General features: G+C 41.0%; 1 protein-coding gene across 3 annotated transcripts in view; it reads left to right on the top strand.

Annotated features, from left to right (window-relative positions):
• tptep2-csnk1e.S (TPTEP2-CSNK1E readthrough S homeolog) overlaps positions 1–18,158 on the top strand; it is a 39,259-nt gene that overhangs the window by 8,696 nt on the left and 12,405 nt on the right. For all 3 annotated transcript variants that reach the window (XM_018261257.2, XM_018261258.2, XM_041561654.1), the window contains exons 2-3: positions 8,635–8,717; positions 18,029–18,139. In XM_018261257.2, the coding sequence (XP_018116746.1) occupies positions 8,642–8,717; positions 18,029–18,139 (187 nt within the window). In that variant the 5' untranslated portion in view covers positions 8,635–8,641. The remainder of the gene's footprint in view (positions 1–8,634; positions 8,718–18,028; positions 18,140–18,158) is intronic.

Raw genomic sequence — 18,158 nt, 5'->3', positions numbered from 1 at the left:
TTTTGCTGCTTCAGGACCTGGAAGACTTGCTGTGATAGATGGAACCATGAATTCTACTGTCTACCAAAAAATCCTGAAGGAGAATGTCCGGCCATCTGTTCGTCAACTCAAGCTGAAGCGATCTTGGGTGCTGCAGCAGGACAATGACCCAAAACACACCAGCAAATCCACCTCTGAATGGCTGAAGAAAAACAAAATGAAGACTTTGGAGTGGCCTAGTCAAAGTCCTGACCTGAATCCTATTGAGATGTTGTGGCATGACCTTAAAAAGGCGGTTCATGCTAGAAAACCCTCAAATAAAGCTGAATTACAACAATTCTGCAAAGATGAGTGGGCCAAAATTCCTCCAGAGCGCTGTAAAAGACTCGCTGCAAGTTATCGCAAATGCTTGATTGCAGTTATTGCTGCTAAGGGTGGCCCAACCAGTTATTAGGTTCAGGGGGCAATTACTTTTTCACACAGGTTTGGATTTCTTTTCTCCCTAAATAATAAAAACCCTCATTTAAAAACTGCATTTTGTGTTATCTTTGACTAATCTTTGATTAATAGTTAAATGTGTTTGATGATCAGAAACATTTTGTGTGACAAACATGCAAAATAATAAGAAATCAGGAAGGGGGCAAATAGTTTTTCACACCACTGTATGCTGTTAAAGGTAACTGGGTGTGCATTTTGTCACAGAAAACTGGAAGCGTGTAGATTAAAAACATTTTTTTCTTCTTCTAATTTTGCAAATTTAAACTGAAGATTTAGAAGATGAGTACATCTTTCTTTTCCCAACCTTCCTGACACATGTGCATATGTCTGTTTTTGGCAGGCTTGTTGCTTCCCCCCTTTACACCCGTTAGTACACATTTTATTCATAGTGTTGGCAATGAAGATTCTTGTTGCTTTGAGATTTGGCTTTTTTTGGAGTCTTTGTGGCTCATTGTGCAAAGCAGGAAGTGTCACTGTGCAGCATAACTGAGAAACTGACAACCCCCCCCCTTCCATTCTGCTACTTCCTGTTTACTGTGTGCTCTGTCAGCCAAGGGGATGGGCTTGGATAGCTGGCTTGAACATTTAGACCACTTTATTTATAGATACAATATGGAGCACTGAGAGGTCATTTATTGACAAGATCCTTGCGTGCTCCAAATTGTGTATTTGTACTCTGATGATCCTAATAGAAGCACCATTTCTTCACAAGAAATAAATCCATCTGTGTGAAACACATACACACACAGATTTTCAAGAACTCAGTGAAATATTCCAAACAAACATTTCCATCATAAACTGGGAATTAGAAATAAATTACTAAAATTGATCTTTACCTGCGCCAAGGCATGCTGCTGGTATTTTGAATTGGTAGTTCACCAGGTTGCTATATATATTTTATGAGCTAAATAACCCTAAATTTAACGAGTAACATTTTGTTGTGTAGAAATTTTCATTTGTATGGCTTAACTGTAACATTGTATCATTATGAGATTACACCCTGGTTTTATTAAGGAATTAAGCAGTCTGCTTGAAACCTTTTAGATGATGTTAAAATGAAGGAAATTTCCATATCGGTGCGTTTTCTTTGGACAACTTACACCAGAACTTAAGATCTAAAGCAGTGTTAAATAACGGCAGAAAAGCTGGCATTCACATGGCGTAAAATAAAACAAACCTTGATAAATTTTGCCTTTTATTTTATTCAGCTTCGTACACTTTTTATTTTTTATTTTTTTTTTCTGCGAATTTCTTTTTACAGAGCATAATAAATAGGCCCATTAGTGTTGAGCGTCTCGTATCTTAAGTTTTAGATCGCATGTCTGTGTGTCTCTTTCTCTTTAGATCGTAGGGCAGAGACTGCAGAGGGAAAATGTAATTTATCTAAAATGGAATGTTGGAAAACGGGCAGAAAAGAAATTTGTTTATGGTGTTCCCAAATGCGGTGACACTTATATGCTAAATTTATATATAACATTTCAGTTGCAAGACTAGTTTATGCACACAATGTGCTGTGAGATATATTTCGCTTTGATCCCCTTCTGAAGTATACTGGTGAAAAATGTACCTGCTAATCTTAAAGTAACTTATATTCTATGTTATAAGGTGTACAAGACAGACCAAAGATTAAGTTATTTACAAATGTTAACGTCTCAGTCTAAAGATCAGATCACTACTGGAGCTAACAAAATGCTTTTAGCCACAGTCGGGAAACAACACCTAATGGGATTCTATTCTAAGATGGCAGTAGTTTAGGTCTCTTAATGCCCCCATACATTGGCCGATAAAAGCTGCCGACAGAACGAGACGCAGTTTATTGGCCCATGTGTGTGCCCATCCGACAGGCTTCCCTGATATCTGTCCGAAAGTCGGCCAGATCTCGATCAGGCAGATAAAAAAATCCCGTCGGTTCGCGGCAGCATTTGTGCATATGCAGTTCCGCGATCCGTCCACCCGTATTGGATGCATTATGATCTGATCGTTGGGGGGGCGGGAACAAATGGGGGTGGGCTGTGCCGCAAAAGGGACGGAGCAACTATATTGCCGGTAAATTTGTAATACTGGCTCCAGCTAGGCCGGTAAAATACCGGCCGGGTGGCAACCATAGCTGGTGAGCCTTAGGCTGATTCTTGTTACTTGGAGTAATCCTTAAATCTGCCCATAGATTTTATTCTTTGTATCACGAACATTCCGATATTGATCATATGTTTCAATGCATCTATCTAACCATTCAGATTTAAATTGTAGGCTTAAAGTAGGAAAAATAAAGCCAATGATGTTCTGGCAATTAATTGACCGCAACTGTATGGAAGTTAAAGTCCCGGAAAAAGTTGTGACCATTACCTATGGTTATCTGTGCATTGATGGCCAGCTTTAGTGCTTTGCTCTCAGTATTGCAGATCTTAGTGCTGCATGGGTATCCATATCTGTAGTCGTACTTTAGCTATTATTGAATTATGCTGCAGTGCAAAAGATTTGGCACAATCTCCATGCAAGCCACACCCTTTGTTGTTTTGATTGCCATTAAAGTAAAACTTGAGTTCCTGATGAAAGTTACATTGTCAGGGCTTGATGTGTACCAGGAACTTGCAAGAAATGTTTGCCATTAGGTTATGTGTATTCCGTGGTTATATTAATGGACTTTACCATATGAATGTTTTTTTTCATTCTTATTGGGCTCTTATGCTTATCTACTGCTGATCAGTCGAGTAAAGCTTAAGGCTAAGGCCACACTAGGCGATAGCGCCGCGATTTGACTCGCGGCGACTTTTCGCCGCGACTTTTAAGCCGCAATCGCTGGGGAAACTCTTGCGCTGGCGTCTATGGGGAATCGCGAAAAATCGCCAGCGTAAAAACACACGCGGCGATCTTTTCTCTACTGTCGCTCGAAATTGCCTCGCTAGGCGATTTCGAGCGACAATAGAAAAAAGATCGCCGCGTGTGTTTTTACGCTGGATTCCCCATAGACGCCAGCGCAAAAGTTTCCCCAGCGATTGCGGCTTAAAAGTCGCGGCGAAAAGTCGCCGCGAGTCAAATCGCGGCGCTATCGCCTAGTGTGGCCTTAGCCTTAATGTTTCTGGTGCAGCATTACTAAAGCCTGGTATTGATCTTTTTAGTATTGTTGTTTTCTCTCCCAGTGTTTTTAAGCTTCACTGTGAAAACAAATACTATTTTGGGGACTATCAATATCCAGCTTCAGCAAAGTTGCAGGAGAAACATGAAAGGGTTGCTTAACTATTCAGCAGTTGCTGAAAGTGTTTAACCCTTTCACTACAAGACACTTGGTACATTAACCCCCTTCTGCCAGTAGTCTGTCTTCAAGTGGTTCCTCATCTCCTTGGGTGATTTGTGCCTCCCAAATAATGGCAATCTTGTTTCAGGTGATCTCTATTCTGCTGCTGATCTTTAGTAACCATTTGGGAAATAGGGAGCAGTGTCTCCCCCCAAAGTGAAATGTATCTCAAAAAGTGCCTGTCAAACTGACTCAAAAAGGTTACAGCATCACGACTGGTGGTGTGCATATAAGAATAATGGTTTATGGGATTTAGGCAGTATCTTAGCAAAGCAAGATGGGGAGAAGGGCATGACCATATGTAGAATGAACAGCAGCAAAGCTCAATAATATTATAATGGAAATACGTTCACTATGATAACCCTTGCCATGATCCTTCTTAGCTGTTTGCATTTGAAATGGTTAATATTATTGCACGTTTCTAAATGTAGCATAGAAATTCTAGGCCCTGGAAGAAGGAAAAGCCATGGAGTGCCTTGCACATATACGGCATCTCTGGAATACAGTGGCCATTAGTCAGCTGTGTTTGTGGGTGGGATTGCACATCCCTCCCCCACATATCTATTGTTACGTCATTTATGGTCTTCTGTTCTTTTTGTGTAATGAAGCTTGACGGGTTGGGAGATCATTCTGTGAAGGATCTTGTGGTTTATTGAGGGATATCACAACTAAGGATTGTCAGGTATGGCTTCCTGCCAGGAAAAGGACACCCGTTAAAACAGATTGCCTCCTGTCACCCCTGGACTTGTTTCAGCTGAATGAATACTTGAAATTTTAGTGTCTGCAACAACTTGGGAGCCCCATGTTGGTCGTTTATATGGAGTGATCTAGAAATCCGCCCTGTGGTTCTTCAACTCCTGTTGCAGGGCTTGTATCAAAGATCCCAGAGGCCATGAAAGTGTTAATTGTGCTCAGTAGGATAATGGGTCTTGAGTCGGATCCTGCTGGTGTGATGGTTTCTTTACTGCCCTGGAAATGTGCTCAAGCAGTCCTGCTTAACATTGTGACGTGGGCTGTGGAATCTGGGTGGGGGTTGGAATTGAGGTTAGAGGAATCTGGTGTCACTTAGTCGCACTCCGGCAGGGGACATCTGTCCGCAGAAGCATTGCTGAGGTGATGTCATGAGCAGTCAGTGGATAATGTGTTTTTTTTTTTGTTTTTTTTTAATTTCAACTGTAGTGCCAACAAGAAACAATGCCACAAATAGAATGTGAAGGATAATTGTAGAGTAACCTACAGAGTTCACATTTAGAGCTTACACTGGGGCAGGAGGCCTACAACCTTTCAAAACAATACCAGATGCTTTTGGAAGCAGGAATGGTTCTCCCATCTGCTCTCTGGGACTTAAGGACCACTAATCTAAAAAAGGAATTTACTTTATATTATCTATGCAAGTAGTGCTATATAAATACAAATATATACACATGTTACATAGGGAATGGTATTCGGGTTTGGTGCCCTACAGATATAGGTACCATAATGCTTAAGATGAATTGTAGTTTTACAACATCTATTTGGAACACTGCTGAAAATGTCCCCACACAATGATACATTCAGTGGTTCATTGCTGGTGCCATTTTGTATGGCTTTTTTGGCCTGAGACATTCTATACCTTAAATCAGTATGCTGGATCTCACTATAGTTTAGGCAAAAGCTGTGTCCTTTTACATAGCCTTATAAATGGTGCTTGGCAATGTAATTAAAGCTTGTGATATGCCATGAGCATAATTTATTATAAAGATAATGTACAATAGGGGGCATCATTATACAATTAAAATAGAAGATATATTATATATGAGAGATATAGATCCGTCAGTCTTGCCTGCAAATATAAATTAAATCGATAAGTTATTTGGGAATCTGTACAGTTTGGGGACACATTTATCTCAATGTGTGTGTGTAGCATTAGGCAGGTTTATTTTTATTGTACAAGCACTGCATCAGCACATTTGTGCGATCCTTGTGTAATGGGTCTGTAGGTCCCTTCATATGATCAGATTGTTGGGCCCCGGGCCAATGATCGGATCGTATTCAACTAGGCAAGGTGCGTGGGTGGCTAGCTTATTGGCTACCACATTTACTTATATGTCTACTAGCAAATCGTCTAAATTGGGCAACTAAAGGCTTGAAGCTAAGAGCCCTAACAGAGCTGTGTTCCAGTCAAGAATCCATCACATGTGCGTGGTCCAGCAACAGGTTCATCCTTTTGTCTAGTAAACAAAAATCTGAAATGCTGTGTAAGACTGCATATATGTATATTGGCTGCAGGTGCTTGCTGAACGAAACACAGTTGGAAAAGAGGAGGGTAGTGCTGTTTTTTTGGATAAGTCAGATGCAATTTACATGAAGAGATCTGGATGATTTCTGTGTTCTTGTCAGAAGATACAAGTGTTTATATGAGACTGACTGTTTGTCGTACAAAATGTTCTGCATCGAACGTAGGCTGCATTCCTTACCAAACAAACACTACATCTTTGCACTCTGATTGCCACTTGTGTCAGTCCCATCTTGCAAAGTCGTCTTTTGGTCAAATTAATGGAAAATGTTTGAGACAAATGACCATATAATATTATATAATGGATATACAGAAAGACTACTGTGTTAGAATATACACAAAAGGGGGTATTTTTTGTACATTTGAGAGATGGGTAATAATCTATGTATAATGCCACTTTTTTTTATTTTTTATATATATATTACACTGACAGAACTAACTCTCAATAACGCACAGACAACTATTGTTCAGTATTTCAGTTTCACCTGTCATTGTATATTGATGGAGGTTGGTCATTCCCAGTGACTCATTGCATCTCAGTGAGGATTTGAACCTCAGTTTATGTGCAGCTTTTTTTCATTGAACTTGGCCATGACCTCGCCTGTGATGCTGGTGGAAATCAATTTCCAGAACTCCCATGGCCTTCCAAACACTGTAGGTATCTCAAAAGGTGTATCTTGCTCTGGAAGGCCTAGGACAGAGCATCTCAGACTAATTTGGGTTAAGGCTTCCATGTATTCAGGCACTTCCTAGCTGATAACGCAGAGGAAGAGTAGAAATTATGGTATACAGAACAGTAAATACCCCCATTATTCCTTATGGTCACAATTGCTCACTGCCTTGAGGGCATCCCCCATTTTGGAGATAGGGTTGCCATTTGGCCGTTAAAGATAATGGTTGATCCCAATGTTATTAATAGGGGAAAAATATAAATATATAGAAATCTGGTATTTTTTTCCAGAAAAGATGGCAACCCTATTTAGAGCCTTGGAGACAGATCACAGGGCTGGCCTCCATAGTGAAACCCAGAAGACTGAAAGGGTTACAGCTTGAAGACCAGTTTACAATATGATGATGGATGTTTGTATTCTGTCATGGATATGCCTAAAATTTAGCAGGATAACCATTTCCAGCATTATCAAAGCTGTCAGAAATGTACAGTCTACTTTATCTGTACCATGGTACTTTTATGTTTCTGTAAAATATATTTAAGTACAGATATGGGATCTGTTATCCAGAATACTTGGCACCTGAGGTTTTCCGAATAAGGAATCTTTTCGTAATTTGGGTCTCCATTCCTTAAGTCTAATAAAAACATTTAATCATTAAGTAAACCCAATAGGTTTGTTTGGCCACTAAAATGGATTCATGCAGCTTTGTTAGAATGGAGTAAAAGGAAAAAAACTTACAGGTATATGATCCGTTATCCGGAAACCTGTTATCCAGAAAGCTCCAAATTACGGAAAGGCCGTCTCCCATAGACTTCATTTTATCCAAATAATCCAAATTTTTAAAAATTACATCCTTTTTTCTCTGTAATAATAAAACAGTAGTATGTACTTGATCCAAACTAAGAAATAATTAATCTTTATAGGAAGCTAAGCCAGCCTATTGGGTTTATTTAATGTTTATATGATTTTCTAATAAACTAAAGGAATGAAGATCCAAATTACAGAAAAATCCGTTATCCGGAAAACCCCATGACCCGAGCATTCTGAATAACAGGTCCCTTACCTGTATTTTTATTAAATTTTGCTTAAAGTGGTCTTGTCATCCAGACACAAAGCTGTATAATAAAAGTTCCTTTTCAAATTAAACCTGAAATACAATTTCTATTTTTATTAAAGCATTCATAGCTGTTGTAAACTCATTTAAACATCTCAGCTGTCAATCAAATATTGTCTGCCCCTCCTCTATGCCCTGGGCATAGAGGCGGGGCAGACAATTACTTTCACTTTCCATTCAGCACTTCCTAGAAATCGCTGCTCTCCCCACATTCCCACGTTCTCTTCACCGTTTAATTGTGTAGCCAGGGCATGGGGATGGACATCAGGTCCCCCATTCTGGTGCACAAACAAGATTCTGAGATGATGCAAGGCTTGTCTTAATAACGTGTCCATAAAATGGCTTCTGCCTTCTTGCTATAATTATAAATTCCCAGACTGGAGGAAACAAGATTCAAATAATTTATATAGTGTAATTAAAGTTAATTTTACTTGACTGATGTGATAAAATAGGATTATGAATAATTTTTTTGGGTGACCAGTCCCCTTTAAATTCTGTGGGAGAGGGCCTTCCCATAATTCAGAGCATTCTGGAAAACCATTCTGGAAAATGGTTTCCAGACGTGGGTTTCCATACATATACTGTTCTTCAACAGTCAAAACTTACTAATCACGTTAACCTGTGTTCATTTGGCTGTAGGAAGACGCATTTTGAAAAGTATGACCATTTTCGATGTTCCTATGATTAACTGTCTAATTCATATCTGTCACTTAGCTTTTGTAATGTTGTGCATGAGCTGGAACTCTCCCAGACGAATGTGATTAAGATGCATGAGTTCTAATCTGTGTCTTTGTTGATTCTGCAGGGTAAACATGGAGTTGAGAGTGGGAAACAAGTATAGACTGGGAAGGAAGATTGGCAGCGGCTCCTTTGGAGACATTTATTTGGGTAAGTCAGAGGTTCCCCTCTCTTGCGCTCTCTCTCTCCATCTCTGTCCATTTCTGCTGTTGTACACTTAAAAAATTGTCTTCGGGGGACATAATTAGAGATTTAGGTGCTCTTGGCATTGCATGAAATCTGGTGCCCCCAATTTTCAGCTGTTTTGAAGCAGGATGTTGTAGTTATACAGCAGCTGGAAGGCTGCAGGTTTGGTATCCCAGATAAATGTAGTAAATCCTTCTAAAGCAGCTGCATTGCCTTTTATAAAAAAAACAGACATGTATAATAGAAAGGCTCTCTGAACAGATCTGCTTAATAAAAATGCTGTTATTTCAGTCAAATCTCCATGGGGAAGGCATCTAATTACTGCTGTTTTCTGGGTATTGTCTCTGTATTGACATGTAGTAACATGATGTCTGTAAGATCAGGGCACAGAACATGCTTTTTTTACATGCCAGCTTGCAGTATTTCTTGCTTTGCCTATAGAATCCAATGGCAACAGGCATTTGTTAATGATCACTACGGGCTGCTGTTCTATGAAACACTATTGAAGATTTTTGTTGAAGCAAGCAGTGTTGATTTATATGCACTGACATTCTGCTTCATTTACATCAGCGCCTTCTGTAACAGAGCTTGCGATCGAATGTACTTCGCATTCACACACAATTTTATCAGGAACCAATTAACCTCCCTGTATGTTTTTGGATTGTGGGAGGAAAAACCACAGACCTGTTTATGGGGCCCTCGACTGTCCCACACGACTGATAATCTGATTTTCCCATCAGGATTGAGGATCGCATCGGTAGTTGATGCGGCATAGAACTCAAGCAGAGATATATAGTTACAGGGGCAGTATGCACTCTTTATCAACACAAATAGTAATACATTTCAGCATATCAACTATTATATACTGCCTATAGACTATTAACAGCCTTTGAAGTTTGGAGCAGAGCAGCCCCTGAGTTTGGGTATCTAATCTGTATCCCTCCTGGATATTAACTAGGGATGCACCGAATCCACTTTTTTGGATCCGGCCGAACCCCCGAATCCTTCGTGAAAGATTCGGCCGAATACCGAACCGAATCCGAACCCTAATTTGCATATGCAAATTAGGGGTGGTAAGGGGAAAACATTTTTTACGTCCTTGTTTTCTGACAAAAAGTCATGCAATTTCCCTCCCGCCCCTAATTTGCATATGCAAATTAGGATTCGGATTTGGTTCGGCTGGGCAGAAGGATTCGGCCGAATCCGAATCCTGCTGAAAAAGGCCGAATCCCGAACCGAATCCTGGATTCGGTGCATCCCTAATATTAACAACTATCCACATTTGGGTTACTGTGTGTGCTGAGAGTTGTAGCTTAGCTACACCCTGAGAGAAGCAGGTTGCCTCAAAACATGGTTACACAAATAGGTTTTTGGAGGCTTGTGAGGTTGTGCCTTGGCTTGGTACAGAGTTAAATATAGGCAGAGCGTATTCGTAACCTCACAGATCTTCATTAAAAGGAGCGTGAAAGGGTTTTATAATAGTACAGACAGTGCACCAGGGTGTATGGTGGGGGCACTTATATACCCATTCCAGCTCAGACGTGAGGGGTCAGTGATTCTATTTGTGGAGGATATCTGCTGGCGGCCTTCCATTTCTAGGTCTTGAGGAGTTCCTGTTTCTGCAGACACCCTCCCTCCCAGTGTGTGCAGAGATATTCTAGGGTGTTGCTGAAGTTCCATGGATTAGTCTTTGTGTAGACAGCCGTACTGGCCTCTTAATGGGAACGTGAGACGTAAAGATGTCTCAGACCTGGTTTAATCTGGTGCTTAGCCCATCTATTTCTATGTAGCTGTGTGTTGGTGCCAGACACAAGCAGTCATGGACTTTATTAGAATACTAGACTGTGATGAGAGAACCAAGAGCTTGGTCCTGCCAGTTTGCACCTTTGTGTGCTATAGACCTCCAACTGAACCCTGGCTGTGCTTATAGACTGGATAGAGAGGATAGCTTTCTATTTTAGGGCTGGATGAATACCAGGGAGACGTCCTAATGATCCAGAGGGCTGCAGTGTGCTCTGTCACAACAGCTACATCTATTTTAATCTCAAATCTACCTAAAAAGCAGTGTAGCTTTGAAGTGCCAGGACACTCATGTAACCAGTGTCCTCTGTTACTGTGTGTTAGTCACATTAAGTTCAAGATAAATTGTAAATAGGTATTTTCCAGATGCAACCCCTCAAAAGAGTGTATTCCATCTTCCTCTTCTGAATAGTCCCAAGATTGAAGCATGGTTTGGAGTATGGCTTATTAGTTCAGTCTTTTCCAATTGCTCATGAACATAACTTGGCTGGGTCCTTCTCATGAGTGTGCCACCTAGCAGTGTATGGTTAGTGGGTATAGTGTACACTAGCCACACTACACAAGGAGATTGGTCGCCCTGGACTTGTGTATGAGCTGCAAATCACCTCCTTTTAAGGCCTCCATACATGGGCCGATAAAAGGTGCAGATAGACCGAGTCGGCAGCTTATTGGTCCGTGTGTGTGTGGGGCCATCTGACTGGAGTCCTCGATTGATATCTGGCCGAAAGTCGGGCAGCGGTCGATCGGGCAGGGTAAAAAATCTCGTCGGATCGCAGCCGCATGGCTGGGCCCACGATCGGATCAGCCCGATATCACCCAGCTTAATGTGGACATATGGGGGAGAGATCCGCTCTTTTGTCGACATTGCCAAACGAGCGGATCTCCCTGTGTATGACCATCTTTATGCTTTTGTCTGCTGCCCCATTAACTTTAGAATGTAGCACCGTTTTTCTCAACAGATCGTGCAGGCAGTGACACGTGTAGAAGTTGGTGAACCCTGCAGTAAAATGTTGGAGGGTCCAAAGCTTTGCGAAGAGGATCTGTACACTGCTGCTGCCCCCATTGGTTTCCCACAAGTGGGCAATGTTGAGATTCAGCTTACAAGGGGTTCAAGTGAAAAGATGCACTGTTGCTGCTCCTGAGAGCTAATTATGCTTCTTAACCCTCTCACTGCTAATTTATTTGCTGAACTGCAGAAAAAGCTGTAATAATTTATGCAGTACCCAGCGGGGGGAGGAATGAGCAGCGTAAAACACAAGATTCATACAGCAGTATTTGATTTGTGCATGGCCTGGCTTTGGAACAGAGGAAGGATATCCCTTCAATTCCCTAAAGCTCAAGGAAAAGGAAAGCATTGGTGACTGTGTGGCCCCGGGTATGCCCTCTGCTGCAGAGAAGCAAAACAGGATGTTCTTAGCTGTGGGAGAGAGGGAAGAGGAGAGACAGCTGTAATGGAAGGGGCTCATACTGGGGGCTCACCAGCCCCCTCAGCTGCTGAAAGGCACAGCTTGTATTGTGCACAGGGCCAAGGCAAGTCAGCTGAAAGACTGAGACATCAGACAGGGATGTTGGGGGGGGGGGGGGGAAGCATTAGACTTCAGCGTATTGGTGGATTGCCCTTGGAGGAGGGACTTTCCATAGAAAATAGAATTCTAAGATGCATAGACTGCCCAGCAATGGCTGTCTCTAATCTGTTTTGAATTTGTTCTCCGTGATTACATTTATTAGACATACAACATAGTGTAGCAAGTGTAAGTCTCTGGTTAGCCTTGCTCTCAAGCAAGGTATTGCTCCTTGGCTTTAGCCGTCTAGCTCAATGCCTGTGCGTAACAGCAGATGTTACTCCCACTACTTACGCTGTCACATCCAATTTGTCCCAGTGAATTGTTTTAGACCATCTGCAAAAGGAGTAAACAGACGAGGGGATGAGGGCTCCTGTCAGCCAAACCAGTGTACCCTGCTAGGATTTCTGATTTATAAGAGGAGCAGCAGCGCCTCTAGTTTCAGACTAGTTCCTTCGTATTTGTAACTGTACGTTTTGTTCTGTGGCTGCTGCACATAATCGTGCCTGGCACTGAGTTGGCAGCTGCAGTTTTATTGGGGTTTTGCCCATTAGTGAGTCAGTCAGCCTAGATAGCATGCACTCCCATATTTCATGACTTAACTATGTTCCAGGACTTCCAAGTATGAGTTGTGCGCAGACGGGGAAGTAAAATCCACAGAATGCATTACCAAATGACGGTGCTAGAAGGAATGTATTGCTCTCCTAAAGAAATAAACCCTAAAATTGAATATGGCTAAAAATGCCCTAGTTTACAAACTGAACTTATTTCACCAGCCTAAAGTCTCAGCTTTTCAATAGCAGTAATGATTCAGGACTTTAGACTTGCACAGGGGGGGTCACCAACTTGGAAAGTGTCTGCGGCACTCACATGCTCAGTGGGCTCTGAGCAGCTGTTGAGAAGCTAAGCTTAGGGGTCGTCTCAAATTATCCAGCAGTAATTACCTGTATTACGTACTAATCAGCCTTATATTGTGACATTTATATTCTTATTAGTACTGTTTATTGTGAGTGGGTCCCTTAGCTCAGTAAGTAACAGCAGTACAGAGCATGTGCAGTGAATCAGCAGAAAAGAAGATGGGGAGCTACTGGGGCATCTTTGGAGGCACAGATCTTCCCTGCTAAAGGGCTGTGGTTGCCTTGGGCTGGTACAGAAACCAAAAACATAATGTACAACATTTCTAGCCTACTTCTTTAGTTGGGCTTCAGTTCTCATTTAAGGAAGGCTATAGCCCTAGCTGCATGGCACATGTGCCTCTAAATTATATTTCTATATACCTGCATGGTATTAAGTGCACCCACCAACAGCTTAAGAATTTTTTTGAGGGCACTTTTTACAGGTGCAAAGGAATCCCCTAAAATTGGGGCAAGTTGAGGTCTGCTACACACGCTATATAGATTTTAGGAAGGTAAGGGATAATAACATATTCATATTTAGTACTGTTTTGTAGTTCCAGGAGTGCCCAGATCAGCAGAAAAGTGTCCATCCTGAATGCCAGCCTTATGTTATCTACAGACACTTCTGTATACCACCGGGTGGTGGGAGTTATGTAGCCAGTACAATCATGCGAATTGGTTGCCTAGCACTAAGCCAGTCATAGCTTATAGTGCATGTAAGCTATTGGTTTTCTGACTTTTGATTTGAACCCAGCTCTGATTACTGGCATGTTTCTAATAAATGCGCAATCTGCAAAATACCCGGAATCACTGCATGTGCTGTTGCCCATAAGAGCATTTAGTAGAGTGGTAGCCACTATTCCATCCACCCTAGTGGGGACAGTCCTACAGTTGGAGATGAAGGTGTTTCCTTGGATACAAGTAGGTGCCTCTGGGGAAAGGCTAAAATGTTCTGGCCAACGGGGCCCCCTGAATGCTTTCTTGTGGTGGTAAACTCCCATGAGAATGTTAGAGTTGGCTGTAGGCTGACCATCCACCGATTGTGGGGCTGCTCTCAAATACCCATGGCAATCTGAATTAAAAAAAACACATTCATTTACCCTAGAAATATGGGAGGGTAGGTGAAAATTTTCCATATGTTTATCTGTTTTATGCCACCATTGTGTTTGGGGGAAGGGTAGTACCCTTGAATTGTGCTATTTGTTTACCCTGATTGGGGTATGTAGGAGTGTCCCTTCAACTTTTTTTGATCTTTCCAGGTAGTAATCTGTCTTGCATATTGCAAGTCTCTGAGAATTGCCTCTTCCCTGTGGGGAAGGTAAATACATATGCTGCTACTGGAACATTTAGGGACCCTCTTGGTTCCTGATCCTGTAATTAAAGCTCTGACATCTCATTAACAGTGCAATAGCCTGTCGCCTTTGAGGGCTGCAAGGGTGGAGCTGAGCTGAATTGACTTTTCTATTACAGTAAAAGCCATTGATGGTTTGCTTTGTCATTTTCAATACAACAGTGTCAGCCCCAGGTCCCTCCGGCTTTTATTAGCTGTTGGTACAGCACTGTGAGATTGTATTGCTTAATACGCTGCCTTTCTCTTTATAATATTACCCAGTAACACAAACCCCTCCAGTTAGCTCATGTACATGTAAGGGACATGTTATACAGAATGCTCGGGACCTGGATTTTTTGGTTAAGGGCCCTTTTTGTAATTCTGATCTCGATACTTTTTCTGCTAAAAATAATTTAAATATTAAACCCAATGGGATGGTTTTGCCTCCATTAAGGATTAATTACATACTAGTTATGATCAAGTTAGATGCAAGGTACTATTTTAGTATTAAAGGAGAAGGAAAGGCTAAAATTAAGTAAGCTTTATCAGAAAGGTCTATATAAATACACCAGTAAACCCTCAAAGTAATGCTGCTCCCAGTAGTCCTCTGTCAAAAGAAACGCTGCATTTCTTTCCTTCTATTGCGTACGCATGGGCTTCTGTATCAGACTTCCTGCTGTCAGCATAAACCTCCAGGGCAGGGCTTGAGCATGCTCCGTTTGCTCCTCTCCCCCTCCTTCCTGTAATCTGAGCTCAGAGCTGTAAATTAGGAGGGAGAGGCTCAGGCAGGAAGTGATGTTACACCGAGCTTATATGGCAGCTACTATCCTAAACAAACAGACAGTGTATAAAGTTGTTTACTCAGGTATGGTAAAGCATTCTGCAGAGTAAATATAGCGTTCTAGCTTGCCCTATTGTGGCTAATCTGTTGGCGATAAACTGTCTTGGAGCTTTCCTTCTCCTTTAAAGAGAAAAGGGGAATCTATTTGTAAAATTAGAATTGTGTGATTAAAATGGTGTTTATGGGAGGTGGCTTTTCCCATTATCTGAAAATTTCTGGATAACTGGTTTACAGATAATCGATCCTATACCTGTAATAGTTCAAAACATGTAGGCATTTGCAGATACAAATGTGCTTTTCAGAAATGGTGCTGAATTTTTAAGTCTCACTCCCCAAGCAATTGCTTAGGATGTAGTGTTCTTAGTTATGTCTCTGTTGGACATAATGCTAATCATGCTTTCTATGTTGAATGATTCAGCAGAGCAGGGTCAGGCTGAACTGTCATGGCACCAGGAAATCTCTCATTGGGCCCCAGTCGCAGATAATATTCCATGAACTCTCATTGGACCAGGGCTTATGAGTGCATCCCCTTGGGTTTTATTAATCATTTTAATCCACCATTGTTCACTTCCTGCCCCCTAATAAGTGCTGGCTTATTGCTAGCAAAACATACTGTAAGTTACTGTATATAGTTATAAGGGATGGACGGTGTGTGGGAATGGGTTGGGTTGCTTGCTGAATGCTCCATTGGCTGTTTTTTGAGCTCTGCACCAGTGTAGCTTGTTTCCCCACCTGGGTAAGCTATATAGGTTATGGTCATATTGGGTGGATAAAAAATGTGAATTAAAGGAAAACTATATCCCTCAAAACAATGTAGGTCTCTCTAAAAAAAAATATATTGCATAAAACAGCTTACATGTAAAACCCTGCTTAAAGGGGTTGTTCACATTTGAGAACTTTTAGTATTATGTAGAGAGTGATATTCTGAGACAATTTGCAATTGGTTTTTGAGTTATTTAGATTTTTATTCAGCAGTCCTTCAATTAGCATCTCAACCAATCTGGTAACTAGGGTCCAAATTACCCTAGCAACTATGCATTGATTTGAATAAGAGACTGGGCTATGAATAGGAGAGGCCTGAATAGAAAGATGAGTAATAAAAAGTAATACATTAGTATCCTTACAGAGCATTTGTTTTTTAAAAGGGAGTCGGTGACTCCCATTTGAAAGCTGCAAAGATTTAGAGGAAAAAAAGGCAAATATAAAATTATAAAAAATAATGAAAACCAATTGAAAAGTTGCTTAGAATTGGCCATTCTATAACATAATAAAAGTTACCTTAAAGGTGAACCACCCCTTTAATTTAAATAAACCATTTTCATAACAATATACTTTTTTAGTAGTATGTGCCATTGGGTAATCATAAATAGAAAACTGCCATTTTTTTTAAAAAAAAAAAATTCACATGAGCCAATTAACAGACCGAGTTCTGTCTTTTGCTTCCACATTTCTTCCTGTTAGTTGTAGTGTTTCTGGTCAGGTGGTTCAAGGCAAGAAATGTAAAAGGGCAATATTTACTAAAATATATATACCAGTTTGGTAAGATTATTTGATATAAACGATCTGTTGCTCAAGTATTCATTTTGGGGGTATAGTTTTCCTTTAATAAAATAGTGATGAGTTGTTTTAAGATTTTATTTTTTGTCTGCTGTCGATATGGGCTCATAATTGAAAGGCTGCACCCAGAGTTGTGTAAGGGCATTCAGCACATAATATCCTGTAACAGAAATCCAGTTGTACACACACTCCATGAACTTGGCAGCAGACAGAGAGCCCCTGGGAAGGGAGTACCTGTTAGATGATCACCTGTATCTTGAGCAACTGGCCTGGAGCCCTTCAGGCGTTCTTTGTTCCTGATATGTGGCACGGGTACATGGCAGTTCTGAAATACTGATACAGTCATGGGATCCATTATCCAGAAAGCGATGAATGACTGAAAAGCGATCTCCTATAGAAATCCAAATAATCCTGTTTTTTTAAAAAAAAAAAATCCTTTTTCTCTCTAATAATAAAACAGTAGCTTGTACTTGATCCCAACTAAGATATAATTATTCCTTATTGGAAGCAAACCAAGCCTATTGGGTTTATTTAATGTTTACAGTGGACTTAAGGTATGAATATCCAAATTACGGAAAGATCTGTCACCCGGAAAATTACAGGTCCTGATGTAAGTTAGCGATTTTTTCAGTCTTCAGACATCGCACACTATTGAGTGCGGGTCAGGAAAAAACTCCACTTACACGTGACCCTAACCTGCAAAGGACCTGCACCAACCCGTGCCTGCTACTTCATACTCTGTATGCTACTTCTGTATGTGCCTCTGGTTCCAAGAGAGGGAGTCTTCAGGATCAGAGCAGAACTATAAGTCTCTATTCACATAAACACAGTAAGAGTTAACCAATATGGCAGTTTAAACCTGGATTAAGCAACCATTGCCATATTGTAGGGGTCCTTGTTCTATCCACCACTGATTTAAATATACTGCTTTGTGAATAAGAATTTCATGAGACCTGGAAGTGTCTTACAGACATGACCATTTGGCCCTCTGTTTGGAGACGGGATAAAACAAGTTGCTGTTTGTCTATGGCCAGCTTGAAATCTAGGTTTGTGTGATGATGGAATGTCATCTTTGTTTGTTCAACAACCTGAATGATAGGGTGTGACGTTGCAAATTACATGTTATTTGTGTGAATAATGCCGCATTCTCTCAACACAATGCTGCAACAAACTACTGCGTGTTGTCTATGTACGTACCCACTTGCATTCTGCAATAAGTTATTTAGAGATTTCTGTTCTATATGAGAGAGTGTGTGTGCCCACTAAAAAATCCATTTGGGTTTCCACAGGTGCAAACATTGCCACAGGTGAGGAAGTTGCCATTAAGCTGGAATGTGTCAAGACAAAGCACCCACAGTTGCACATCGAGAGCAAATTCTACAAGATGATGCAGGGCGGAGGTAAGAGCTTCCTCTAAGG

This window comes from Xenopus laevis, chromosome 4S (genome assembly GCF_017654675.1).
Source record: "Xenopus laevis strain J_2021 chromosome 4S, Xenopus_laevis_v10.1, whole genome shotgun sequence".
NCBI classification, from domain to species: Eukaryota; Metazoa; Chordata; class Amphibia; order Anura; family Pipidae; genus Xenopus; species Xenopus laevis.
This window is presented reverse-complemented; position numbering and strand designations above follow the sequence as displayed.